At 39.3% G+C, this 27,684-nt stretch overlaps 3 protein-coding genes across 4 annotated transcripts; 1 reads left to right on the top strand and 2 right to left on the bottom strand.

Annotated features, from left to right (window-relative positions):
* Positions 1–10,812: 10,812 nt before the first annotated feature.
* Positions 10,813–12,163, bottom strand: LOC110059897 (uncharacterized). The gene has a single exon (XM_020766613.2). The coding sequence runs from the start codon at positions 12,034–12,036 to the stop codon at positions 11,206–11,208; it is 831 nt and encodes a 276-aa protein (XP_020622272.1). The 5' UTR covers positions 12,037–12,163; the 3' UTR covers positions 10,813–11,205.
* A 4,903-nt stretch (positions 12,164–17,066) lies between these two features.
* On the top strand, positions 17,067–18,819 carry LOC110044959 (uncharacterized). The gene has a single exon (XM_020750542.2). The coding sequence runs from the start codon at positions 17,171–17,173 to the stop codon at positions 17,957–17,959; it is 789 nt and encodes a 262-aa protein (XP_020606201.2). The 5' UTR covers positions 17,067–17,170; the 3' UTR covers positions 17,960–18,819.
* Positions 18,561–27,640, bottom strand: LOC110044958 (serine/threonine-protein phosphatase 2A catalytic subunit beta isoform). 2 transcript variants are annotated; one of them, XM_020750541.2, is made up of 8 exons: positions 27,560–27,640; positions 27,342–27,462; positions 25,879–26,088; positions 21,892–22,065; positions 21,604–21,693; positions 20,695–20,856; positions 20,294–20,412; positions 18,561–19,420 (listed from the first exon to the last, which is right to left on the bottom strand). In XM_020750541.2, exons 2-8 carry the CDS (start codon positions 27,444–27,446, stop codon positions 19,348–19,350), a joined length of 933 nt encoding a protein of 310 aa, XP_020606200.1. In that variant the 5' UTR covers positions 27,447–27,462; positions 27,560–27,640; the 3' UTR covers positions 18,561–19,347. The 2 variants fall into 2 exon arrangements, with proteins under 2 accessions (XP_020606200.1, XP_020606199.1); XM_020750540.2 differs by lacking the exon at positions 27,560–27,640 and having other exon boundaries at positions 27,342–27,553.
* Positions 27,641–27,684: the final 44 nt, after the last annotated feature.

Here is a 27,684-nt window from a genome sequence, read left to right as displayed (position 1 = left end):
ATAGTAGATGCAATCTGATTGGTGTGACATACATACATCTCTCACTCACTCACTCACTCACTCACTCACCTATTGACCCGTCCATAACATACCCGACGCGCCGACTAAGAGGTATTTTTTTTACAAAAAAATAACTCAAAAACCGAGCTACAGAAAAATTATCTCTCCGCCTTGAGCGCATTGCGAAACACAAGGGTGTTTCGGAGATTCACGCGTAAATTTCACCGCGAGAAAAAAACCCTCCAGTTGAACGCGTTTGTGGGCGGAGTTTGTTTGCGAAGCAAGAGATTTTTCTTAGCGCTGTTTTCTCGAATAAATTTTTTCGCTTGAAGCAGGCACTTTAAAGAGTTACAACTCAAAGGGAATTTCTTCGATTGCCCTCAAATTTGGACAGTAGCTAGATTAATATATAATAAACAAAAATGTGTCTGTGGATTGTTTATTTCGAAATATTTTTTCTCCGAGAGCGATTTTTGTACGATCACTTCACATTTTTTAAATCCTATTTCGAAAATGTTCTGTAACTTTTTACTGCAATTGAATATGGCAAAACGCAGACACGCTTTTTGTAGCGCTTTTTGTCCTTAAGCCGGGGGAAAAAATTATTTTTATCTCTTATGCACTGAGACCTTCATACGTGCATTCACTATATAACGAACTCACATAACGTATCTTATTTGAATGATGGCATGGAGCCGTCGAAACGTCATTCTTTAATATCGCTGCTTTTTATTCTTAAATGTTTATCGAAAACCTTAGTTATTAAAAAAAATAAATTGGCGAAAAACAAAATTCGCTTTGACTTGTAGCTTTCAAAAGGTGCCTAGGGCGCTCGCATTTAGTGGTCCTGAAAAAATCGGCAATTAATTCCATTTCAAAATTCTTGGTGTGGTTTGATAGCCAGCTCTATAAGCTTTAATTTGATATGGGGGTTTAGTACCTACCGCTTAAACCGGACGCGCTACATCGCTTGGACGCGAGACATCCCTGAAGGTATACGGTAACCTTAACAAGATTTTGTTGACCGAAAGCCTCCTATTTTGTCTGCCGGCGCAAGGTGTCATAAAGGATTCGAGCTTAGGATTAATTGGGGAAACTAGAACGTTTTGTTGTATCGATGTGTTTATGACATACTCTCGATCGTCGTTGGCTTGCTCATGCCACCGTTTCGATGTTGTATCGCATGTCGAAATTTTACCATAACTACCACCCATAACAGCTAGCTTATAGGGCCTCTTTTATCCCCGTTATTGTACTTCACGTTTCTCCACGGAGTTCACAATTTATTAAAAGACTTGTGAATATACCAGTAATACTAGCGGTCCTACATGCTGTAAAACATGTGACGGGGTTTATTGCCCAACATGTTTTTTTTTTTTTTCCTCAAAAAGGAGACTTTGACCTGCATTTTGCGTTTGTGCGCAAAACTGTTTCATTCAGTTTAAATACTGTGGGAGAATTGTACTTGTTTGGTGCAATATTTGCACTCCATTTAATGAGTGGTATTGACACCTTGGCAGTGGCTAGAACTTAAAAGCCTGTAAAGTGTTGAAGCGACCTTTGGGGAAATTAGCTGATCACTCCAACACTCTTTGTTTGGTTGCTTCTCTTTTTAGTTCCACTATTGATGACTTGGGTACAATACTCACAACGTTTTCTTACTTGTTGCTCTTGACTGGTTACGGCAATTACTACAACTACTAGGAAACTAACTCGTCACGTTCCTTTTAAAGGGACAACCACGTCATCCATCAAATCAATGTCAATCTGTCAATTAGGCTAACGTAATGCCATGCGCAGTTCGAATAAGGTTCTATTGCGACTGCGCACCAAGCTACTTAGCATATTTTCCTTCGAGGTTATCGAGGTTGACTAAAACGTTTCCTACCTTGATTTTAACCGACTATTCATAAGTGGCTGACCTAAATAAGGTAACGTGAGCAATATAAAAGTTACAATCTTCGTTCTTACCGATTAAAAGTTTAGGATAACACTAAGTTAAAAGATAAAAGTTGTTGTTAAATATTTCATACAACATAAGTGTTACAAGAAATAGGTTTGCAAACTCCCAGCTTCGTGGGCGGGATTTCCAGTTAAAACTATCCATCTCATTAACTGGACGTGCTCTTGGTACAAACATCCTTTAATGAGGTGCCGCTGCTATTGTTAGGAATCTTTTCTTTATTTGGGTAGAAGTGTGAATTAGGAATAAATTAATTTAAACATCGTTATCAAACTCCTTGAAAAGGTCAGTAAAAAGGGCAAGGTTTGACTGAAAAATTGGACAGGAGACTGAAAATAAGTTAAGGAGTCTAACGCGACTAATTCCAAAAAGAGCGCTTCCAAAATCTAGATTTCAATTTTTACTTCATTTTCTCGATCGACACCCACGAGTAAACAAACGAGTTGCTGGACAACGCAGCTAAACCGAAAACATGCAGTGCAGCAACGGTGCTCGCAGAACATGAATGTACCAAGGCATCCTACCAAGAATCGGCTACAAATTATTGAAGTAGACACTACATTTTCAAAATAGTTAGATTACATGGCACCATTTCCAGTTTAACAACGGTCAAGTAATTTACACATATTTCACTGAAGAAGTAGTTCCTAGGAAACGCAGCACCTGCGTACACATCAACAACGGTAAGAAAAGGGAACATTTTTTTAAACACCTAAAATATTCCAATATTATATTTCGAATGACCCAACACCTATTTCTCAAAACATTACCATTAACTTTTTGCCCATTATCACAACTAATGAATATGGTTGGGAATTTATATCTTGCTTGCATTTTTATTGTTTTACAAAAGAGATCCCCCAGTGGGATGTAAGGGGAGTGTAATCGCAGGGAAGGTTGGATATTTTCAGGAACGTAGGCAGCATTGGAGAAAATCTTAGTCAAAGAATCTAAGTAAGTGTCTTCAGCTATTTGGGCTTGGAGGAACAGGCAATTCTGGGGATCCCTTCCGACGATCTCTAGGCTCTCTTTCTAGGAACGATCGCTTCGATCGCGGAAAAGATCACTACGAACATTTTTCCAGCGATCGTAGAACCAGCGTTAAGGAGTCAACTTGAATTATGGACTAATATTTTTGCGAGAGTTTATTTTTTCGAATCGGCTATTTTTTGTATTTTGCAGGGACTAATTTTTGAGTTATTTTTTTGTAAAAAAAATACCTCTTAGTCGGCGCGTCGGGTATGTTATGGACGGGTCAATGGGTGAGTGAGTGAGTGAGTGAGCGAGTGAGAGATGTATGTATGTCACACCAATCAGATTGGATCTACTATGAACAGCCAATCAAATTTCTTGTTGTAAAGGTAAATGGTACGTGAGAAACACAAGGTATGTATAAACACAAGGACTTTGGTAATTGAAAAATAAAGAGTGACGTGTATGTTGCCGGTTTGTGATTTTTAGTCCGGTTTGGAGGGGAGTGTGACAGTTACATACGTACATTGGGTTGTTTTAGAGTGCATAATTTTCAGTGTAATGGTGGCTAGTTATGAACGAGATGAGTCATGAGTTTTGAAGCAGTTCATGAGTTAGTAGTAGGCAAATGGCACGAGATATTTGTATTTTTAATTACAGAGGGTAACTTGATACTTTTGTTTTTCACAAGGAGTTAATTCAATTAGAGGTCACGAATCGTCGGTTCTAGTTCTTAGGACATGTTTTAGAGGAGACGAGACTATTTAGATTTGAAGCAGTTCTATCGTTTACAATACTAAGTGAAGGTAACGTTTGTTCTGTTCTTATTGCATGCAAATATAACGAGATATTTTTATTTTTTAGTTACAAAGTGTAATTTGACACTCTTGTTTTTCACAAGGTAGTAAATTCAATTAGAGCTGACGAATCGTCACCACTTGTTCCCATGAGATGTTTGCTATTTTTAGTTACAAATAGTAACTCGACACTTTTGTTTTTCATATGGGAGTAAATTCAATTAGAGCTTACAAGTTATCGGCTATTGTTCCCAGGATGTTAAACAAAAAAGAAGCTTTCCTTTCTAGAGTGTTTTTTACGTCTCTGCAGTAGCAGTTTAATAGTTTTATTTAATGACATTAATTTTAGTCCGATATTTTTAAAGGTAAAAAGTATGAAAACTGTTCAAATGTCCTTTGAAGACTGCGTGGCGTCAAGTTAAAGTGCATTTAATTAAATCAGACTTTCAACGTATCAGAGAGGTTTTTTTCTTTCTTTCTATTTTTGAGTTATTTTTTTGTAAAAAAAATACCTCTTAGTCGGCGCGTCGGGTATGTTATGGACGGGTCAATGGATGAGTGAGTGAGTGAGTGAGTGAGAGATGTATGTATGTCACACCAATCAGATTGGATCTACTATTAACAGCCAATCAAATTTCTTGTTGTAAAGGTAAATGGTGTGTGAGAAGATTTGATCCCGATAGAGTTCAGAACAGCCATATTTATTCTTCCATAAAAGAGGAGGAAATATTCATATATTGGGTTTATTTCGACATTTTCTGTGGGTTAGGCTGAGGATTTTAGTTATGAACGAGATGAGCCTTGAGGTTTGAAACAGTTCGTGAGTTAGTAGTATGCAAATGTACGGGATATTTTCATTTTTAGGTTACAAAGGTAACTTGATACTTTTGTTTTTCACAATGAGTAAATTCAATTAGAGGTCACGAATCATCGCTTCTAGTTCTTAGGACATGTTTTAGAGGAGACGAGACTATTAAGATTTGAAACAGTTCTAATGTTTACAATAGTAAGTGCGGGTAACGATTGTTTTGTTCTTGCTGCATGCAAATATAACGAGGTATTTTTATTTTTTAGTTACAAAGTGTAATTTGACACTCTTGTTTTTCACAAGGGAGTAAATTCAATTAGAGCTGACAAGTTATCAGCTATTGTTTCCAGGATATTAAACAAAAAAGGAGCTTTCATTTCTGGACGGTTTTTACGTCTCTGCAGTAGCAGTTTAATAGTTTTATTCGATGACATTCATTTCGGTCCGATATTTTTAAAGGTAAAAGTATGAAAACTGTTCAAATGTTCTTTGAAGACTGCGTGGCACTAAGTTAAAGTGCAATTTAATTAAATCAGACTTTCAACGTGCCAGGAGAGGTTTTTTTTTTTCTCTTTCTTTCTATTTTCGGTGAAGTAGTGTTGTGTTTTGTAAAAGGGTAAACTTATTACTCGTATAATATGCGAAAAAGTCTCTTAATTAACTTGAGCATTTTTGAGCAAAAATTCTTCTTGGGGGTTGGAAGGGCTATGTGATCGGTGAGTGAGGGAGTTATGCATGTGCGCGTGTCACACCAATCACAGTGCGGGTTGTATCAAAGAACGAATCAAATTGCCTGTTAGAAAATAACATGGTATCTAGATTAATCTGGAGACGTGTCAGATTACTGTAGTTTATTCAGTCAAACATTTTATGGATTACTATTTAGCTATCTTACCATGACCGATGTAGCATCGCATGTACATCATAAATTCCCAGTTTCTTTCTTGCTGTACATCGCAACCAAAACAACTTGTCAAATTAACCAAATCATTACTGTAAACAGCTCCATGAATGCTCCTATATCCGATACTTAACACAAAAAAATAACTCTTGCACGCCTTGCGTGCCTATGTTTGCAACTGTGAAAGACTGGTTTTCTTGCTGGGTACTAATTTTTGAGTTATTTTTTTGTAAAAAAAATACCTCTTAGTTGGCACGTCGGGTATGTTATGGACGGGTCAATGGGTGAGTGAGTGAGTGAGTGAGTGAGTGAGTGAGAGATGTATGTATGTCACACCAATCAGATTGGATCTACTATGAACAGCCAATCAAATTTCTTGTTGTAAAGGTAAATGGTTCGTGAGAAACACAAGGTATGTAAAACACAAGGACTTTGGTAATTGAAAAATAAAGAGTGACGTGTACGTTGCCGGTTTGTGATTTTTAGTCCGGTTTGGAGGGGAGTGTGACAGTTACATACGTACATTGGGTTGTTTTAGAGTGCATAATTTTCAGTGTAATGGTGGCTAGTTATGAACGAGATGAGTCATGAGTTTTGAAGCAGTTCATGAGTAGTAGGCAAATGGCACGAGTTATTTTTATTTTTAATTACAAAGGGTAACTTGATACTTTTGTTTTCACGAATCGTCGGTTCTAGTTCTTAGGACATGTTTTAGAGGAGACGAGACTATTTAGATTTGAAGCAGTTCTAACGTTTACAATAGTAAGTGCAGGTAACGATTGTTTTGTTCTTATTGCATGCAAATATAACGAGATATTTTTATTTTTTAGTTACAATGGGTAATTTGACACTCTTGTTTTTCACAAGGTAGTAAATTCAATTAGAGCTGACGAATCGTCGCGACTTGTTCCCACGAGATGTTTGCTATTTTTAGTTACAAATGGTAACTCGACACTTTTGTTTTTCATATGGGAGTAAATTCAATTAGAGCTTACAAGTTATCGCCTATTGTTCCCAGGATATTAAACAAAAAAGAAGCTTTCCTTTCTAGAGTGTTTTTACGTCTCTGCAGTAGCAGTTTAATATTTTTATTTGATGGGCATTTTATGACATTCTTTCCAGTCCGCTATTTTTAAAGGTAAAAAGTATGAAAACTGTTCAAATGTTCTTTGAAGACTGTGTGGCGCCAAGTTAAAGTGCAATTTAATTAAATCAGACTTTCAACGTGTCAGAGAGGTTTTTTCTCTTTCTTTCAATTTTCGGTGAAGTAGTGTTGTTGCGTTGTGTTGTGTAAAAAGGGTAAACTTACGACTCGTATAAAATGCAAAAGTTCTTTTAACTTAAGTATTTTTGAGCAAAAATTCCTCTTGGGGGCTGGAAGGCTTCCCGAGGGGGTACTCCCAGAAAAATTGGTTGGGGGTGTGCGGCCCGCTTCCCAAAACCCTTACCCTATTTATGACCAAAATCTGCGATATTCCTTACCCTATTTATGACTTGACCAAAAATTCGAAACCCTATTTACGACCTGACCCTCAAATCAAAACCCTGATTCAGACCTGCGTTATAATTAGCTCCCTAGTTCAAACCAATGTTAAATTACCGCAAACATATAAATTTGTGAAGGGCTTTTGTTGATTTTCTTTTCGATAATGATGAAAAAGTGGCTTCTTCTTAAAGCATACCCATATCAAGGCTAGAGTGCAAAAACCGTACCCTATTTATGACCAAAATGACCAAAATCAGCTAAAATCGATACCCTATTTATGACCAAAACGGCTGAAAAGCCATACCCTTCGGTGCCGTACAGACCTATATAGTCCATATAAGATCACGTAGTCCTTCCCCGGGGAAGGGCTACGTGATCGGTGAGTGAGGGAGTTATGCATGTGCGCGTGTCAGACCAATCGCAGTGTGGGTTGTATCAAAGAACGAATAAAATTGCCTGTTAGAAAATAAGATGGTATCTACATTAATCTGGAGACGTGTCAGATTACTGTAGTTTGTTCAGTCAAACATTTTATGGCTTACTATTTAGTTATCTTACCATTACCGATGTAACATCGTATGTACATCATAAACTCCCAGTTTCTTTCTTGCTGTACATCGCAACCAAAAAAACTTGTCAAATCAACCAAATCAATACTGTAAACAGTTCCATGAATGCTCCTATCTCCGAGACTTATAGTTCACAAAAAAATAACTCTTGCACGCCTTGCGTGCCTATGTTTGTAATTTTCGGGAGTTCGCGTGTAATTCAAAATACAACATTTTCGCAATTTTTGAGTTATTTTTTTGTAAAAAAAATACCTCTTAGTCGGCGCGTCGGGTATGTTATGGACGGGTCAATAGGTGAGTGAGTGAGTGAGTGAGTGAGTGAGAGATGTATGTATGTCACACCAATCAGATTGGATCTACTATGAACAGCCAATCAAATTTCTTGTTGTAAAGGTAAATGGTACGTGAGAAACACAAGGTATGTATAAACACAACACATGTTGCCGGTTTGTGATTTTTAGTCCGGTTTGGAGGGGAGTGTGACAGTTACATACGTACATTGGGTTGTTTTAGAGTGCATAATTTTCAGTGTAATGGTGGCTAGTTATGAACGAGATGAGTCATGAGTTTTGAAGCAGTTCATGAGTAGTAGGCAAATGGCGCGAGATATTTTTATTTTTAATTACAAAGGGTAACTTGATACTTTTGTTTTTCACAAGGAGTTAATTCAATTAGAGGTCACGAATCGTCGGTTCTAGTTCTTAGGACATGTTTTAGAGGAGACGAGACTATTTAGATTTGAAGCAGTTCTAACGTTTACAATAGTAAGTGCAGGTAACGATTGTTTTGTTCTTATTGCATGCAAATATAACGAGATATTTTTATTTTTTAGTTACAAAGTGTAATTTGACACTCTTGTTTTTCACAAGGTAGTAAATTCAATTAGAGCTGACGAATCGTCACCACTTGTTCCCACGAGGTGTTTGCTATTTTTAGTTACAAATGGTAACTCGACACTTTTGTTTTTCATATGGGAGTAAATTCAATTAGAGGTTACAAGTTATCGGCTATTGTTCCCAGGATATTAAACAAAAAAGCTTTCATTTTTAGAGTGTTTTTACGTCTCTGCAGTAGCAGTTTAATATTTTTATTTGATGGGCATTTTATGACATTCTTTTCAGTCCGATATTTTTAAAGGTAAAAAGTATGAAAACTGTTCAAATGTTCTTTGAAGACTGTGTGGCACCAAGTTAAAGTGCAATTTAATTAAATCAGACTTTCAACGTGTCAGAGAGGTTTTTTCTCTTTCTTTCAATTTTCGGTGAAGTAGTGTTGTTGCGTTGTGTTGTGTAAAAAGGGTAAACTTACGACTCGTATAAAATGCGAAAAGTTCTCTTAACTTGAGTATTTTTGAGCAAAAATTCCTCTTGGGGGCTGGAAGGGCTCCCGAGGGGGTACTCCCAGAAAAATTGGTTGGGGGTGTGCGGCCCGCTTCCCAAAACCCTTACCCTATTTATGACCAAAATCTGCGATATTCCTTACCCTATTTATCACCTGACCAAAAATTCGAAACCCTATTTACGACCTGACCCTCAAATCAAAACCCTGATTCAGACCTGCGTTATAATTAGCTCCCTAGTTCAAACCAATGTTAAATTACCGTAAACATATAAATTTGTGAAGGGCTTTTGTTGATTTTCTTTTCGATAATGATGAACAAGTGGCTTCTTCTTAAAGCATACCCAAATCAAGGCTAGAGTGCAAAAACCGTACCCTATTTATGACCAAAATGACCAAAATCAGCTAAAATCGATACCCTATTTATGACCAAAACGGCTGAAAAACCATACCCTTCGGGGCCGCACAGACCTATATAGCCCATATAAGGGAGTCCCCCCCCCCGGGGGGGGGAAGGGCTACGTGATCGGTGAGTGAGGAAGTTATGCATGTGCGCGTGTCAGATCAATCACAGTGTGGGTTGTATCAAAGAACGAATAAAATTGCCTGTTAGAAAATAAGATGCTCTCTTCATTAATCTGGAGACGTGTCAGATTACTGTAGTTTGTTCAGTCAAACATCTTATGGCTTACTGTTTAGTTATCTTACCATTACCGATGTAACATCGTATGTACATCATAAACTCCCAGTTTCTTTCTTGCTGTACATCGCAACCAAAAAACTTGTCAGATCAACCAAATCAATACTGTAAACAGTTCCATGAATGCTCCTATCTCCGAGACTTATAGTTCACAGAAAAATAACTCTTGCACGCCTTGCGTGCCTATGTTTTTAATAAACTGCATGCAACTGACAAGTGAAACAACACTCGTAGAGATGTAAAACACAGTAATCTAGTAATCAGTGTCACTCTATCACAATTGCATCGTGCTCTTGTGCGGAATTGTAGATGCTCTTTTTCACCTTCAGACGATCATTTCCTGTAACAGCCTATTTTATTTTTGTACGATTTGTTTCTCATTTCATCTTGCGACACGATTCTACTTGTGATGTTTGTATGTATGATTTGGCAGTGGAGTAAACGTTTTCGTGAAATTTTTGCGGGAATTTCCTTTTGTGGGAATTTCTTTTTGTGGAAACCCTTTTTTTTTGCGAACGGTGAAAAAACCCGCAAAAATCGCAAAAAAAAAAAACCCTCAAACTCAAACGGTTTGAATTTGAACCCGCTAAAACGTCCACGTAGCGGAATAAGCAATCACTACAAGTTAAATTTAGTTTGTAAGAAAAAACTTTAAGATCGATAAGACGAATTAAGGGCTGGTTCAGGACAGTTCTCACATAATGCAGTTTTCAAGGAGTGTTTGCAAATTACTTAAAAATTACCCACAAATGAACAAAAAGATATATTAATACAGCCAATACATTACGTGTATTGTAAAGAAGACAGATTACTCACTTGAATATTAATGATTACATTAACAATAGGCCATTTTACTGTTGTTTACAGTAGTTACCTGGCCATGAATGCAAGCGAGGCTGGAGGTGACCTTGCCCTAATACAGACAGTTGGCAATACGAACAACTTGATTTACACAACAAAAGCAATGAGATCTTTATCAAAACAAGGTCGCCTGCAGCCTCGCTGCTATTCAAAGGCCAGGTTACAGAGCAGATAACTATAAAATGGCCTATTTGGTCGCAATCAGAATATTTAATTTCGGGATTTCTTTGTTATTCCGTTAATTTCTCAGTTGTGGCGTGACAAAAAACAGCTGAATTGGGAGCAAATAAACTAACAACAACCCAGTTGGTACAATACGTGGTGTCCTAAACATGTAAGCCAACGAAACTGAATTATAAACAAAACACTTTGGGCTACTTATACAACATTGTACAAAGAAATTTGACAACGCGAAACAAAAGTAATACCGCGCTTTAATCGTCATTTGGTGCCACTCACGTAGTAGCTGAGTAGTTCCACTAGACAAACACTCCGGCCAAGTTTGAGGATTTTCGATTTTTTTCCATTTTGCACCGTTCTTATTGAAATATATGGAGTCAAACTCTCAATGCAAAGTGCTATCCTAATGAGGTAAAATATCTCAGGAACAGCAATGGAAGAAAAGAGCATATTTAATGAGATCCACCGATCGAGAGAGTTTTACATTTTCGCAATGTATCAACAACTCTGGCTATCAAGTCATATACACTTTTCTCGATCACAATATTTAACTATGACGGTGGAATTTCAATAAAATAACTTCTAATTCATCAGCCGCCTTTTTAGTAACCTGCAGAGATGTAAATTTGCTCAAACATGTTCTTTCATCGAATTGTAAATAACATCCGCCATTTTGTCGTAGCCCTGTTTGTTAAAGTGGATTGGATCACCCCACAACCTCTTATCACGTGGGAGAAAAACCTCGCTCGCTAGATCGGCAAGAATCACCTTTTCATTGTTGCGAGAGGAGAACTCTTTGAGGAGCTCATTTATTTTCAGATGTATTTCCTTTAAATAAAAACATGTGCCCGATCCCTCGCATTCTCTATCTGGAACTGACACTGCCACAGTTTTCGCTCCAAATGTATGTGAAATATTGTGAAGGTTCACTAACGCGTGGAAAATTAATTTGGAATCTTCGATGTCGAAGGAAGCCGCGTTTTCTCTGTACTTTCTCAAGTCATTTGTGCCGCCAAGAATAATTACCCAACTGTACTTTGCTCTCGCGCGTTGCAGAGTTTGATATAATCGTGGTAACATTTCATCCTGTGCTCTTTCTCCTGGGATTCCTGCATTATCAACTCGGAAGATTGGTCGTATTGATGGATCCAGCACTGTCTTATCATGGTTGTCAAATCGCTCTTGTAGCTTTGCTGAATAAGGATGAGGCCGTCTCCTTGTGGCCCTGCCAGAACCCGCAGTCAGCGAATCACCAAAACACAAAATCCTTATAACTCTTTCAGGTCTTGCTCGTCGAAGTGCAAACCTCAACGCGTATAAAATCGAAACTACGAACAGAACTGAGATCAAATAAAAAGTGAAGACTTTCAAGCGCGTTTCTTTAGCCCGCTGTTTGTTGAAGAGATTTAGCAAGGCTCCTAAAGTGTATTTACTCCCCTTGTTAACCGGCTGCTGATGCATTTAGGAGATGTTATTCGTCGCGCCGGACTAAAGGAAAACTCAGGCACTGTCACGGTTGAGTGAAGATATATGTGCAAATCAGTGAATTGTATCTTTGAATTTCTATCACTAGGGATGCAACATTAACCTGCTAGGATATGCAAATTTGTGTTTTCGATTATGTCAGTGGGTGCTTAGCCTCCCACGCAGTAGCCTGTTCCAGGCTCTCGGTAGCTGGGGACGAGCGAAAACGAGCGAGAGAAAAACGAAGGAGGACTAAGACTTCCCTTCCTCGCCATAGTCCTCCCTCATTTTTTTCTCTCGCTCGCCCTTTTTTCGCTCGTCCCCAGCTACCGAGAGCCCAATTACCGAGAGCCTGGAACAGGCTACCCACGCAGACACTCTTAGGTTTTGTCACGCTCTTGTCACGCGTTCCTTCCCCACGTTCGTGGGGAAGGAACACGTCACGAGCCCTAACAGCGTCTGCGTGGGAGGCTAGTGGGTGTTCAGCATGTCATATATGAACTTTGTGCCAAATGTGAATGTATTTATAAGACCTAATAGGATTCTCGTGCGCTCAAGGTCGTATCTATGGTCGATGTGGAGTGTAGGCTATGAAAATGAGGCACCCCGTAGCCAATAAACGAATTCTCGAGAGTTGATTTTGAGCGAAATTTAGTGCTCTCCCTCAAATTCGCTGGTAAAATTGTCGTAGGAAAAGAAATCGACCGCACATTGTTTCACGGTCTACGCTCTTACTTACTTATTCCTCTTCGTTCCTAATGGAACATAGCTCCTCAACTAGAGCGCGCCACCTAACCCTATTTTGTGCAGTGCACTTTGCTTCATTCCACGCGAGATGTCTCCTCTCCAACTCTGCCATTCTCGTACGTCACCAGGTGTGCTGGGGTCTCCCTCTCTTTCGCTTCCCCTGTGGGTTCCACTCCAGTGCCCTCTTGACGACGTGTCCATCTGGTCTCCTCAACGTGTGGCCAATCCAGCCCCAAGCTCTTTGTCTTATCTCTTGCTCTATCGGTCGCTGCCCTGTTTGTCTCCAAAGCTCCTTGTTGCTGATTTTTCTAGGCCACCAAATCCGCAAGATGTTCCTCAGGCTCTTATTGATGAACACTTGCAACTTCTGCTCCAATCCCTTAGTCAGCCTCCAGGTTTCAGAATCATACAAGAGCACCGCCTTCACATTTGACCCAAAGACTCTCAGCTTGGTCTTGGTTGTTAGTGCTGTGGATCGCCATATTGATCTCAGCATCGCAAATGCCTGTCTAGCCTTTCCAATTCGTGCCTGAATGTCCTCATCAGTGCCTCCCTTCTTGCTTACAATGCTCCCAAGGTATGTGAACTCATCCACTTCCTCAATCCGCCCCCCTGCAACAGACACACCATCGACACGTTTGGTACCAATACGCATCAACTTTGTCTTGGTGGCATTGATCTTCAGGCCTACCTTCGCACCTTGCACCTCCAAGGCCCGTGTCTTAGCCCTCAAATCTTGAATTCTGCGCGATAGTAGGGCCAGATAATCGGCAAAGTCAAGATCTTCTAAGGATGTCGTAAAGGTCCACTGAATACCTTTCTTCCTGTCAAAGGCTGTCCTCGTAACCCAGTCCAGGGCGACCAGAAACAGCAGGGGAGGTGGCAGGCAACCTTGTCTTATACCAGTCCTCATATTCAATGGTTGGGTCCTCCGTCCATTGTGTACCACCTGTGCGGAAAAACCTTCATAGAGAGCTCCGATGATGGTGACCTCCTTGTCAGGCATCCCGTAGTGCTGCAACAACCTCCACAAAACCTCTCTGCTGATACTATCGAAGGCCTTTTCGAAATCTATAAAGTTGATATACAAGGAGGACTGCCATTCGATGCTCTGTTCCACAATAATCCGCAGTGTTGCTATTTGATCCGTACAGCTTCGATCAGCTCGGAAGCCCGCCTGTTCCTCTCTTAATTTTTCATCCAGCGCGATCTTGATGCGCTCCAGGATCACTCTGCAAAACATCTTGCTTGCCATGTTCAGCAACATGATGCCACGCCAGTTTTTACAGTAGCTCAGATCACCTTTCTTGGGTAGCTTGATTATCAGACCCTTCTTCCACTCCTCTGGTATCTTTTCCTCACTCCATATCCTGTTGCAGAGGTCCAAACGAACCTCCTCTGACGTGTCCCCTCCCGCCTTAATTGCCTCTGGTGGTATATTGTCACATCCTGCAGCGTTCCCGTTTTTTAACTTCTTTATAGCATTCTTGATTTCAATACGTGTGATATGACCTGTCCTGATGTTAAGTTCGTTATTTGGCTCCACCTCTGGCGGGATGAGCGGCTCTTCGTGGTTAAGCACTGTTTGATAGTGCTCCCTCCAGCGTTGCATCTCCTCCTCTGCTGACCTGAGCAACACACCTGCCTCGTTTCTCACTGGCTTACATATATTCTGGAACCTCCCACTTAACTTTCTGGTGATTTCGTACAAAGTCCTTGCATCACCTCTCTTTCCAGCCTCCTCAGCTCTTTCAGCTTCTGATTCCACATACACCCTCCTGTCTCTCCTGCACCTCCTCTTCACCTCCCTATTAAGCACTTGGTACCTTTTGTTTGTATCTCTCTTCTGCATTCTCGTTCTGGCCATGTTCATGGTGTTTTTTGCCACCTTTCGCTGCTCGATTACCTCCCAAGTCTCCTTGCTGATCCACTCCTTCCTGTTTGCCTTTGCCCTACCCAGCACCTGCTCGCAGGTCTCCATGTAACCTTGTTCAATAAGCCTCCATTCATCATCCACTGGCAGCTCCTCCTCCTCCATCAACTGCTGCAGACCCTCAAATCTGTTGTGCAGCGCTAACTTGAATGCGTTCCTAACCTCCAAGTCTTTCAGTTTGCTGACCTCAAAACGCACTCGGCCACTTTCCCCTTTTCTCACTTTGGCAATCTTTAGCCTAACTTTTGCCATCAACAGATGATGGTCCGACCCAACGTCTGTCCCACGCAACACGCGAACGTCCTACAGTGAGCTCCTCCATCTCCTGCTAAATGCCAGGCGGTTGATCTGGTTCACAATAACACCATCAGGAGACCTCCATGTCCGCTTGTGACACTCCTTATGGGGGAACAGCGTTCCACCGATTACCAGCTCATTTGCCTGGCAGAAGTCCGCCCACCTCTCACCATTTTCATTCATCTCAGCTCTTGCCCCATGTTTACCCATCACCTCCTCTCTGCCTGTATTGTCCATCCCCACCTTAGCATTTATATCCCCCATGACGATCTTCACATCTCTGCATGGCACCTGCTCCAAAACCATCTGTAGCTGGTCGTAGAAATCGTCCTTCGCCTCCTCTGTTGCCTCATTTGTTGGGGCATAGCAATACAAGATGGTGACCTGCTGCCACCTTGAGTTGAACCTGGGTCTGATTATCCTCTAAGACACCGGTTCCCATTCCAGCAGGCATTGTGCAGTTTCTTTAGACAGAATGAAGCCAACTCCTCTCTCATGATTTTCACCTTCATCCATTCCTGAGTACAGCACAGTTTCTCCTGTAGCTATCCTCAACTTCCCACAAGAGCTCCATCTCATTTCACTTACTCCCAGAATACTAATACCATATCTTTGCATCTCTTGGCATCACCTGAGCACACTTACCAATCTCAAACAATGTCCTTACATTCCATTGCCCGATCTTCACACACGCTTTTGGCGACAGCAATTTCATCGGCGGTCTATGCGTCATTCTCTGCTTCGCACGTTGCTCCAACCGGGTGTTAGCATCTTGTACCCCTGCTTCCCGATAGGGCGCAGTGATAATTCTAGTTTCGGTTTCTGTAATATGTTTCTTTTTCCGGGAGCGGGTTATCGGCCCGCCGCCTAACCCCCAACCTGGAGGACCAGGGGCTGTTCTTCGTCTGGCCTATACCCTTCGACCAATCCGGCATGGTTAGACCTGCCAGGGACCAAAGTCCCCGCCGGCACAGCTCTCTGGGTCATTGAGATACACAAGCTCCACCACCACAACAAGGTGTCAGCCCAAAGTGGAGGGTCTACGCTCTTATGAACTCTAAATTATACCATCTCCGAGACTTTTGTCTCCGAGCGCAAACATTCCTGTGAAAATGAGTTCCCTTTGTAGGTTCATTTCATGCGAAACAAACTCATCTTCACACGAAAGGTTTGCACGGGAACTTGTTTTGAAACGGAGGCGCAAGGCATATATCTACAACACTTCAGAACTTCAGGAACTAGTAAAAGTATAAAAGTCCTACGGCGGTCATTTTCAGGAATGAAACCAGTGTTGAACTGGAGAATATCAAGAATCTAGCCAAGCAAGTCGTATGTTTCCAGAGCCAGCTTTTGGGGATTAAACCTTACCAGCTAAAAGAGACATCCAGTACTGGGAACAGAATAGTCTGAAAGCCGAACGAGTCTAACTCTCAAACTCGTTCCTATGATCCTCTCAGTGTAAGACAGAACGAACAAGGCCTAGCTGACCCCTATACTGATTCTAATTTGAAACGGATTCTGGTGCAATGTTACGGTCAAGACAATTACAAATGGCTTACCCTGTCAAATGCTGCAAACATTGAATTAGAGTCTGGGAAGAGTCCCGAACTAAAGTAACAGAATAATGATAAGAGTAGACTAGGAGTAATAGTTGATTAGGGAGTGCGTTCGCGCGGACAGATCACCGGCTGACTGGCGGCCAAAAGATGAGTTAACGATTCTGGGTACCAAGTAAATAAAAAATACTTTTACATGAAACCAGTTGTTTAAAAGCAGGTACTGCTGAGAATTCGAAAACCGCAATCAAAAAACTTATGGCGGTCTCGAGACGGATTTGCAGTAAAACAGAACGACTATTTAACCTTTTTCACATGTATCATGACATTGTCCAACTTCAACTTGTAATACATTGTCCGCTTAACATGATGAGATAACAAGGTGGAAATCTCGATAAGAAGCCTAACTAGGATTATTTTGGAAATCGCTTTCCTTTGTTTATAATCAAAGACATGTAGAACTGACAAAAGATCCAACCAGTACATTGTATCAGTTGTGGCAAGTCTCAAACATCAAGTTATCTGGAAGAACTGACAAAAGATAATGCAATCTGAGAAACGGAGGAACACTTCAGTTTTATTCTAAACCTGGGGCCACATGTACATTGCACTCCTCGAGGATTCGAAGATGTTTGTTTTCATAAAACGTAAATGTATTTCACTGGTACTGAGCGTGCTTCTGCTTTCACCACTGACCGTATATGTATTCGTTTCAAGCCGCGCCATACAAAGCGGACGAATCGTAAGAATTTTATGCTTCGGCGATTCTCTGACTTTTGGAATGACGAACGGATGGCCGCATCCTTACACGTCAAAGTTACAAGAATATTTCAACTTGAACGAACAAAAACGACCAAGGAGTCATTCAGTGTTGCACCATGTTGAACTTTTCAACGCAGGGCGGTCTGGAGAGAAAGTACAGCAAGAAATGCTACCCCGACTGCAAAGAATCTTTCAGGGAACAACTAAATACCACTGGGTTATTATTTTAGGAGGGACGAATGATTTGTTTGGGATGAGGAGTATATGGGCAGAGAACAACAAAGTCAAAGACGAGCATTCAATATTTAATGCCATTGTTCAACTTCACCGGGCTGCTCACGAAACGGGAGCGAGAACCGTTGCCGTGACAATTCCCGCCTTACAGTGTGAAGTGAACAGAAAACGCAGAATCAGTGTTATCATGGAAGTGAGGTTGAAAGTGAATGAAATGATCCGTTATTTCGTCAAGCATTCAGGGGGAAAAGTGCTTCTTGCTGACCTTGATAAGAAAATGCCTCTATCTCGAGACCAAATGTTGTGCGGCGATGGTGTTCACTTAACTGCGTCAGCTTACGACCATATGGCATATATAATTTACCAATCGATTTACAAAGAACTAGTCTGAACAAATTACAAGGCACCAAAAGAAAGTGTTTCGCACCAAAGCACAGTTCGATGTGACATTCTCTCTAAGAGCCACCTGTCACTCATAGCCGGCGGGGCCTAGGCACGAGGAAAAGGTTGCTCTGAAGACACGTAATTTCATTGGGCTTAATTCAATGCAGGTTCCTTTACCTGAAAAAACTGCTGGTTGATCTGACTAAAACCATTTGATCACAGACCTACTGACAAATTTCCCTTTAAGGAAAAATCAAGCCCGGTTTTCACTACCACACGAGGACAAGCACAAGCTCAAGCATAACCGAATAAGGACGCCCACAACACAAGCATAACCACACGAACACATACATGTAGTTTTTTGCTTAGTTAAACTGAAATTTAGCGATACTTTATTCCTGAATGAAGTTTTCCTTTTCCTCTATAATTTTGACACAGGGATTTTCAATTTATTCAGCTCACATAACGTAAAAAAGATTAGAACTGAACTCGACTGAATAACATGTGCAAAGGAAACAAAGCAAAACAAGCAGTAAAGGAATCAAGGATTATGAATAGGGTGTACTGGACAGCTCTTAGACAAATTCTGAAATAAAGCCATAAAGACATCCAGTTCAGTCTTTTAATGATCTGAGATAAAATACACCACTAAGATCTACTCGAAACTTCATTGACATTGTAGTCTCACTATCTTCAGATTTAAATCAAAGCCTGAACCACTGTGACTTGTACTCTACAATTCACAGTCAGTCTTTTTAAATCCTGAAGAACTACTTATTATACTTCTTAAGATTAAAAACGCTGGTGTTAGCCTGGGGTCGGGCTATAATGTCACTGCACTAAGTAAACCAGAAGTCAAAACTAAAACTAGAAGCCACATAAAAGAAAAACAAGAGCACAGAAAGTTGAACCTGATCACAGGTCAAGTTACTTCAGTTGTGTCAAATGAATGATTGCCATGATGCAGTCTTATTTTACTCAAGTGAGCATTATTTCCTTAATATGCATTTACATTGATGTACTGATATAATTTAATATTCTGTTTATGCTGTGACCATATCTCTTAGTGGCAATGTTTGTTTGCAAAGTTGATGGCTCCATTAAGCATTTTATTGTCTTAAGAAAACCATGATTCTGATAAAAGAATGTTCCAGTTAAGAAATAACCTTTCAAACTCAAAAATAGGTTTTGATGGGACCCTAACTCATGTAGAGTCACAAATCTTATGCAAACATTTTTCTCACTTGGTTACAATATACAATGTAGGAAGATGGGTATTAATGCACATAATTTAGAATAACTTGCACATCATAGCAAAGGAAGGCATACAGTAATGAACAAAGATAACATGTAGTTAACACTGTTAAGGTTTAACAAGCACAAGAGAGCTGCTCATCACAAAAAGTAGTCGGGTGTTCTGCGAGTAACATGTGGCTCTCCTCGTCTTGGTGCTGGGTCGAATTGTAAGCTGCAAAGAAAAATTAAGTTACCAATGGTGTCAAAACAACTGTTATCAACTACATTATATACTTGTCTGGGCAGGTATGTTCAAGTAATAGGGAAATTTAATCCTTTAACATCTTTACTAGCTTAGTGGTCTGGTGGATGTGACACTAGTAAACCAATGAGGTAATTACTATGAAAATCACTAAAGTAAATAAAATTTAGACTAAATTTAATCTGGTGCTGCGTCAGTCTTGTTCACGTGAATCAACACATTTTGTTACATGAACACCATTTATTCACCGGGAAAGCCAACTCAAAGCTACATGACTTTCACTTGCAAAACATCATGGAACCCTCTAGAAGTAAAAATAACCTTTTCTTTAAAGCTAAATTCATCTCATTAGTCTCCTGTCCCTGTTGCATGGCTAGGGTAAGACAGCAGAATCCTTGTTCATACAAATCAAGGAAAACCACATTTATATGACCAAAGAGTAGCCCTTCACTGACTGTTAAAAATTACAGCATCACTGACAAGACATTTGCAACATGAAGTGGTGAACCTCCTGACAACTGTTTTCAGATCACATGCTAAGAATCAAACTGCTTTGAGTTCATATTTTCAATGGCGTTTTTACCACTCTACAGGTTTTGATAGAGCTACTAATAAGGTGGCTATTAGTGGCCACCACTAATTCTCAACAACACCTGCTTCTCATTGGCAGTTTGCTATAAATGAAGTTATCTGGCCATAAAAGTAACATTAAGAGTAAGAATAAAAGTCAACTGAGTAGTTGTGGAGTTGCCAGAATTGACAGAGCAAGGGGACAGTCTTGAAACAACTGAATTGGATTCCATGGGTCAAAATGTAATGTTCAACAGTTGAGCAGAAACTTACAAGGAGTATTTAAGTGCATCATCTAACTCCATGATTGCAGCTTGATTTCCACATCTGTAGCAGTAGTTAGGAGCGCTAAATATTGTTACTACATTCCTATCATGACACCAATTGTAACCCTGGAAAACAAAACATTTCAAACACATTACAAACACCGTTAATGTTACTATTGTTTTACTGATTTTAACCCTTTATTGCCTGTACTGTCTTGTATTCAACAACTTAATAATGTTACCATTAACTAGCTGATGTTCTCAACATGGTCAATAGTGCCCCCCAACAATCTTGAAGCAATAACTACACACAAAATAAAAACCTGAACTGTACATGTATGCTGATAAGCAAATATAAAAGCACTTGGTGTGCTGCAAATCAAGCCATATTACAAAATCATCTCTGACCTCCATTACAAGTTGATGAGCTCTTGCAATAAGAGTAAGGCCATTTGTGTGATTGAATGTTTCTGATATATCCTGTCCAAAGGTGTAACCAGCACCCCGTGGTGAAATACCCCAGCCACCCCTGTCATCTGGATCACTCCACAACAAGTCGCACATTGGACCCTGCAAAGTACAAGACAAGGAACCAAATGTGACTGCTGCTTGAAAACTTCACAGAATCAGTCTCTAGATATGGTGCCCTCATCATTGCAGAATGATATCATTATGAATCATAAGACTGTGTGATGTTTTTAAATCACAGGGCACAAGAAAGAAAACAAAAATACAATGCAATACAATACAATACAACACAACACAATACAATACAATACAATACAATACAATACAATACAATACAATACAATACAATATAACACAACACAATACAATACAATACAAATTTTATTAGCACTCACCAAGGGGGCTTTTCATAAATGCAGAAATATCAATATGCACAAATATCAATATTTTTTTCCCAATGAAATTTAAAAGTTGATAAGAGGTAGAATATAACATTAACAATACAGCGCATTAAACTGCCTGTAAGTTATAAGGTCGCAGAAGTCCCAGATGAGTAAAGTACCCACTGTAACTGCTCTTTGATGTGTACATGTATAGTCGCAGTCAGTTGAACATTAGGTACTCATACCCAACCAAGCTTCAAGAGTTTGACTGCGTTAGATTGCTGAACCCAACTGAAATATTGTTTGATTACTGAACATTCGATTGACTAGGCTAGGACCACAGTATTATTTTATTTGTATACATTCAAGTACACATTGCCCCTGCAATGTACATGTAATACAAAGGAAAGAAAAAAGTTAGAAAAAATTAAGAAACAGATGGCCATAAAGAAACAGATCTACCAACCTCATGGGGAACTTCCTGGATACGATCAAGTGCCCTTATGTGGTCCAGCGTGTCTATGGAGGGCGACAAACCTCCGTGAAGACAAAATATCTGCAACATTACAAGTTAAAAAATCCAACTAAGATTACTGAAAAAAGGTTTCAAAACAATTAACATTATACAAGAATGAAGCTTACATAAAATAACATCTGTATTTATTTGAACTACCAGATGTGTAACAAAAGAGCAGATGTTGCAAAATCTTAAAAGGGAATGTTCACACCATAAACAACAAAAACTAGGTGTTACCTGTGAATCAACTAGAGCAGTCAATGGCAGGTAGTCAAATAAATCTGTAAAGTATTTCCAAACATTTGCATTCCCATATTTCCTGAGGCATTCGTCGTAAAATCCATACACTTGAGTGATCTGACGACTTTCGTGGTTTCCACGTAAAATGGTTATTCTATGAGGAAAACGAACCTAGAACAAAAAGTACATACCATAAATCTTCAAATTAGCACCCAAGGCCCTTATTTCAAATTTAGGATAAGACGGGGGGGGGGGGGGGGGGCATTTAATCGAGGGGGGCACTTATTTAATTTTTCCCAAATCGTAGCCTGACATGATCATTTTTTTTAATATATCATCTGTGCGTAAACACCAACATAAGCTGTCTATCAACATAAAAAGCTGATCCTAAAGTTTCAATCGTGGCACCGTTAGTACTTAACGTGTTCAACTTGTTCACTAAACGTGTTCACAAACTGAAACAATGTCCAAATCTAATACTACATGACAAAAACTATACAACCTTTGTTGTCTCATTACTCGTCCACAAAAAGGGAGGGGGGCGCTTATTTTAAATTTTGGCCAATAGGAGGGGCGCTTATTAGAAGAGGGCGCTAATTTGAGGATTTATGGTACAAGCGTTACAACCAGAGGATATTAAATTTGTATTTCATTTTCTTTTTCCTGTTTTCATCATAAGCTGCTAGGACACTTCCAACAGAAATAAATTCCTGCATTCTTTGCAGAGAAATAAACATTGGCCTACATTCATTTGTTCATCTCTGCAAGATTCCATAATTGCATACGTGTTCCAATTTTCCATAAAACAGACAAGGAATTAAACAAAACTACCTGTATGTGTACACTAAAAACAGCAATCAATACCAAAGGCAACATCCCAAAATTAATCAGAAAGTAGAGATCCAAGAAACACATGAAGTTAAAGTGCCTATGAAGTAAAAAATAATTGCTGCTTATTTGAAAGGATTTTCAAAGTAAAGAAGAATGGCGTTTTCCTTTTTGGAATATATTTTTTTGTTTTAGAGATATTTACGTTTTTGTAAGGAAAGTGATGACGTTATAGGTGGTTCCACTAAAACAGCAAAACACTCAATTGAGCATAACTCTACAAATATTAAAGCAGTGTTCTTTAAGGTTACTTCAAACCTTCGTGGTGTCCTCCAGAAAAAAATTAGTACACGCGCTGTTTTGAAGGAACCCCCCCCCAAACTATATATCAATAGAAAGGTTATAAAATGTAGAATTCAATATTATTACATTCTGTTTTCCTCAGGCGGCAGAAGCCATTAATGCCAAAACGACTGATTGAAATTCCGGCGAATTAAAATATCAAATGTGATCATTGATGCAAAATAACTGTGCAGTGTTAATCACAAAGTATCAATCTCTCAAAGTGTGTCAGCATTTTCTTTCATTTCTATTGGTTATCTTTTTATAGATCTGTCAAGTTGCACTATCGAAAAATTCGCATAACATGTTGCGTCAGAGACCACCACGAGAAAAGTATTTGAAATAAAAGAATTCGCCGACACGTTTTTGTTCCGCATCTATCAGTGAATGTTCTGGCCAAACTTCAAGGAAAACCGTTGATTCTACATACCCTATTAATTCATTTAAAGAGGAGGGATTCTCCCGAAAAACGAGTGCAAATTTTCCCCTTTTAAAGATTTATAAACATGTCATGCCTTCTTAGAGGGATATGTCAACTCAAAATGCCACCAGCCAATGAAATAACAGAACCCCCAGCACTCACAGTAAGGACAGTGCAGCTTCACGGTAAAGCGATAGTGTTACAGTCACGTTTTAGGCTGGTGGTCAACAATAAAGGGCAAAACGGAGAAAAGCAATGTGCAACAGAACGAAAAGAAACTGAGGAGCAATTGCCGAAGCGTGATTACAAAAAGGCAACCTTGACAGACATGAAATCTCAAATTGAAAGTACCATATTTACCTGTGTATTAGTTGATCCCGTGTATAAGTCGACCCCCAATTTTTGAGGCCAAAAACTAGATTTTCTTAATTTCCAGGTAAGAATTTCTTGGAAAACTTATCTTGTATTTATTAAAATTGTCTTTCAGCTACCACAGATATGTAAACAAATCACAGCAAGTTTCAACACGCAGTTTTAAAGCTTATTATGGCACATATACGAGCGTTTTACCCAGCTTAGCAACATGTGTGCATGCGGGCTTTTCGACGATAATTTTTGTAAAGTGCTCACAAAATCAAACATAAGGATTTCAAACAAACCTTTTTAAGTGCGAAGAGATTAAAAGTGGCTTTAAAAGACAGGCAAAACACCAAAGAAGCTCACGACTTTCAGAACCACGCCATAAACAAAGTGCAAAGCGTGTGTTGGGTAGTCAAGCCTTGAAATCAGTCAAGTACTTGTACAGAAGTCCACGCACTCGTATCCTGCCAGGTTACCAAGCAGAGAAGTTCGAAGCCCGAAAGATATTTTCTCTGAGCGGCTTTACTACAGCTTTATTTACAGGAAAAATATCAGTTCTTTATGACAAAATTGAGCCAGTGAGTGTCTACAAGATTCAGGTTCAAATTTAATGGATAAATGTTGATGCATTTTAACTTGAAGCTCTAATACAGAGAGACAGATTGCTAAGTGAACGTACATTGTAAACTGTGCTGCTGTTTATCACATGTTTGTTAACAGTGAAAGACAATTATTATGCTAATTATTTCACTGGCACTTGGATCTCAAGTTTTGACCCATGTATAAGTTGAGGGCGAATTTTTGGACTGATTTTTAGGTCTTGAAAGGTTGACTTGTACACGGGAAAATACAGTATTTGATATAGGATCTCTGGATTAAGCCACTTGCCGCAAAAAGGTCGCTGAGGAGTCCATGCCTTTGGGGGATTATGACACCTTGACGGTTTATTAACTTTTATTAAAAAAACCTCTTTTTCCCAATAACTCGCATGCATTTTAATATTTTATTTTCATTTTTTGGAAATGTTACCTGGAATAATGAACTTTAATTTGGTTGGAAAAAAGAAAATTTTGAAAAAGTAGCCCCGTGAAGGTTTGAGTAACATTAAACTTGGCACCAGAAATGTGCATCACAAAAGAAACAATGACACCGGTCATGCCATTGCCATGACAACAGTTATGCCGCTGGTTCTGTTTTAATTAAGACTAAAATTCCCAAATTTTATCTTAAACAAGGATCATCCACTCCCACCAATCTAATGGGGAGAGTTAAGACAATATGGGAACCATGTGTGTTCTGAGCAAGACCCTCTGTCCCACTTTAAAAGGTTGCAAATGGGGATATTTGGTTTTTCAAACAAAGAGACTGGAGCCAAGAGTGTTGCCATGGCAACAACATTGTAGGTGTCATTCTGGTTTTTTTTGTGATGTACATTTCTGGTGCCAAGTTTGAAGAACACTGCTTTAATATTTCTAGAGTTATTCTCAATTGAGTGTTGTGCTGTTTTAGAGGAACCACCTATGACGTCATCACTTTCCTCATTTGCATAATACAAAAACGTGAATATCTCTAAAACAAAAAAAGATATTCCAAAAAGGAAAACGCCATTCTTCTTTACTTTAAAAAGCCTTTCAAATGAGCAGGAATTATTTTTTACTTCATAGGCACTTTAAGGTAAGGTCAAGTCTGTTGCGGGCCAATGGTCCATACATGTATAGCATGTATAGACAGCTGGAATCAAAGTGACTAGATGGATGGAAGTTAGTCCATCACAAAGTTACCTCCCAGCATAAAATTTTCCAGTTCCCATTTCTACACCTGGGTAGAGAAAAGCATTGTGCGAGTTTAGTGTCTTGCCCTTAGAACACAAAGAAGTGATTGCATCCAGGGCTCAAACCTGGACCTCTCAATCTGAAGTCCAACGCACTAACCAAATATACTGCTTGTGCCGAACCTTCAAAGAAAAACATCAAGCCACCATAGAATTACCTAAACCATAGTTTTAAAAATAATTCTTGTGCATATGTACTGACCTTCAGTGTAACCAAGAGAGTAACAGTCTCTACAGAATAATATCCTCTATCCACATAGTCACCCATGAATAAGTAATTGGTATCTGGTGACCTTCCTCCTATTTTAAACAGTTCCATAAGATCATGAAACTGGCCATGCACATCTCCACAAACTGTCACAGGACACTTCACATCTTGTACGTTTGATTCCTTGCTGAGAATTTCTTTGGCCTACAAATGATAATGACAAAACAGTCAATTGAATTCAAAGTGGATGTTTCTTCTGAATGAGTTTACACAGGTAGATTGCCATGGTAATGTACAATAGAACATGTAGCTAACATAATTAAATTTGATGTGACATTATATCCCAGTGCATTCGGAACAAAAAGCCATTACACTCGCATTGTAGTCATCATCTACAATGAATAAACAGCAGTGTAGTGATTGCTAATAAATTTTTACTTCTGGAATTTTTGGCACAGTAATGACATGGTACTCAGGGTTCACATTCTTTTTCAGAAACAAATGTCCAGGACTTTTCAGGACTCAGATTGATTTTTCCAGGACACTAAAATTCACACTAACCCTTTCACTCCCAAGATCGCAATGTTAATTCTCCTTACTGTCTGCCATACATTTCATATTTTTTTACTTGAGTTTAACAGATTTCCAGAACTTTCCAGGACCAGCAGCCTTTTTCCAGGACTTTCCAGTCCTGGAAAATGCCACAGTTAAATTCCAGGACTTTCCAGGTTTTCCAGGACCCATACAAACCCTGGTGTTAGAAAGGATCATTTCTGTGAAATCCTAGAGATTGGGTTTCATTTAATTTAAAAACGAAAACAAGCTCATCCAGGACCAGCAATTAGCAATGTAGATACCAGGTTAAAAGATACATGTACCTTGTATCCACACATTGAGTAAAAACAGGGTAAAATCTACAACTTCATTAACATTTTTAGCAAATCACTTGAATGGATCTAATTGGATTTAAAGACTGTTGCATAAATTTAAAGGACATTTAATTGGACTACTCCGTATTCCTTTATTTAAAGAAAGAATAGAAATAGAGTTAGTTTATGTATGATTTGTAGTAAAGAGACTTTTCGTTAGCTAAATAATCAATTGCGACAGTTTTCGGCAAATATCGACTTAAGCATGCATGCACAATATATATTGCTTGAAAGCTAGATTTTCAGTGTAGAATGAACATATTGGAGATAAAAGGCGAAACTTTCTACACCTCTATCGAACTTGAAGCCTAGATACAGTTAAGACTAAGCCTAATTTAATTTTGCGACGAGATGCACCGACCACAATTTTCGCTCATCCATGCCTACATATATAGTAAGCTAACTCACAACTGTAAGCTAGTGACTGTGAGCTTGTATTTCTCCGACATCCACCATGTTACTTTTCTATTCGCAGTCACGAAGATTTTATTCCGCAATGGCTAACAAAACAAGAAAAAACCGGTTTACCTTTTCGCAGAGCGTTTTCACTTGAGTTTCGCTGAGCTGTTTGCATTCCATAAGCTGCTCGATCCATGATTCTAAGTCTTTTGCTGTTGCTTTGTCGTCCACCATAGTTATCGTTGAAGTTCTAAGAGTCAGTAAGATAACTCCCTTATTCAATTTCCTACGTAAAAGTGATAAAAATGAGTATAAAAGCACGAGAATCTCCCTTTATCGCCTATTACCTTCGAAGTTCAACGTCCGAAAGACACTATGGCGGTCAACAAATCTTGACATCGATGAGGCACATGTACGTAATTTACCAAATATGGGTAGTCACTCCATATTTGTCTTTGCCTCTCCCCTTGGT

Source organism: Orbicella faveolata, unplaced genomic scaffold (assembly GCF_042242905.1).
Source record: "Orbicella faveolata isolate gen_17 unplaced genomic scaffold, um_ofav_v1 contig_1, whole genome shotgun sequence".
Taxonomy (NCBI): domain Eukaryota; kingdom Metazoa; phylum Cnidaria; class Anthozoa; order Scleractinia; family Merulinidae; genus Orbicella; species Orbicella faveolata.
This window is presented reverse-complemented; position numbering and strand designations above follow the sequence as displayed.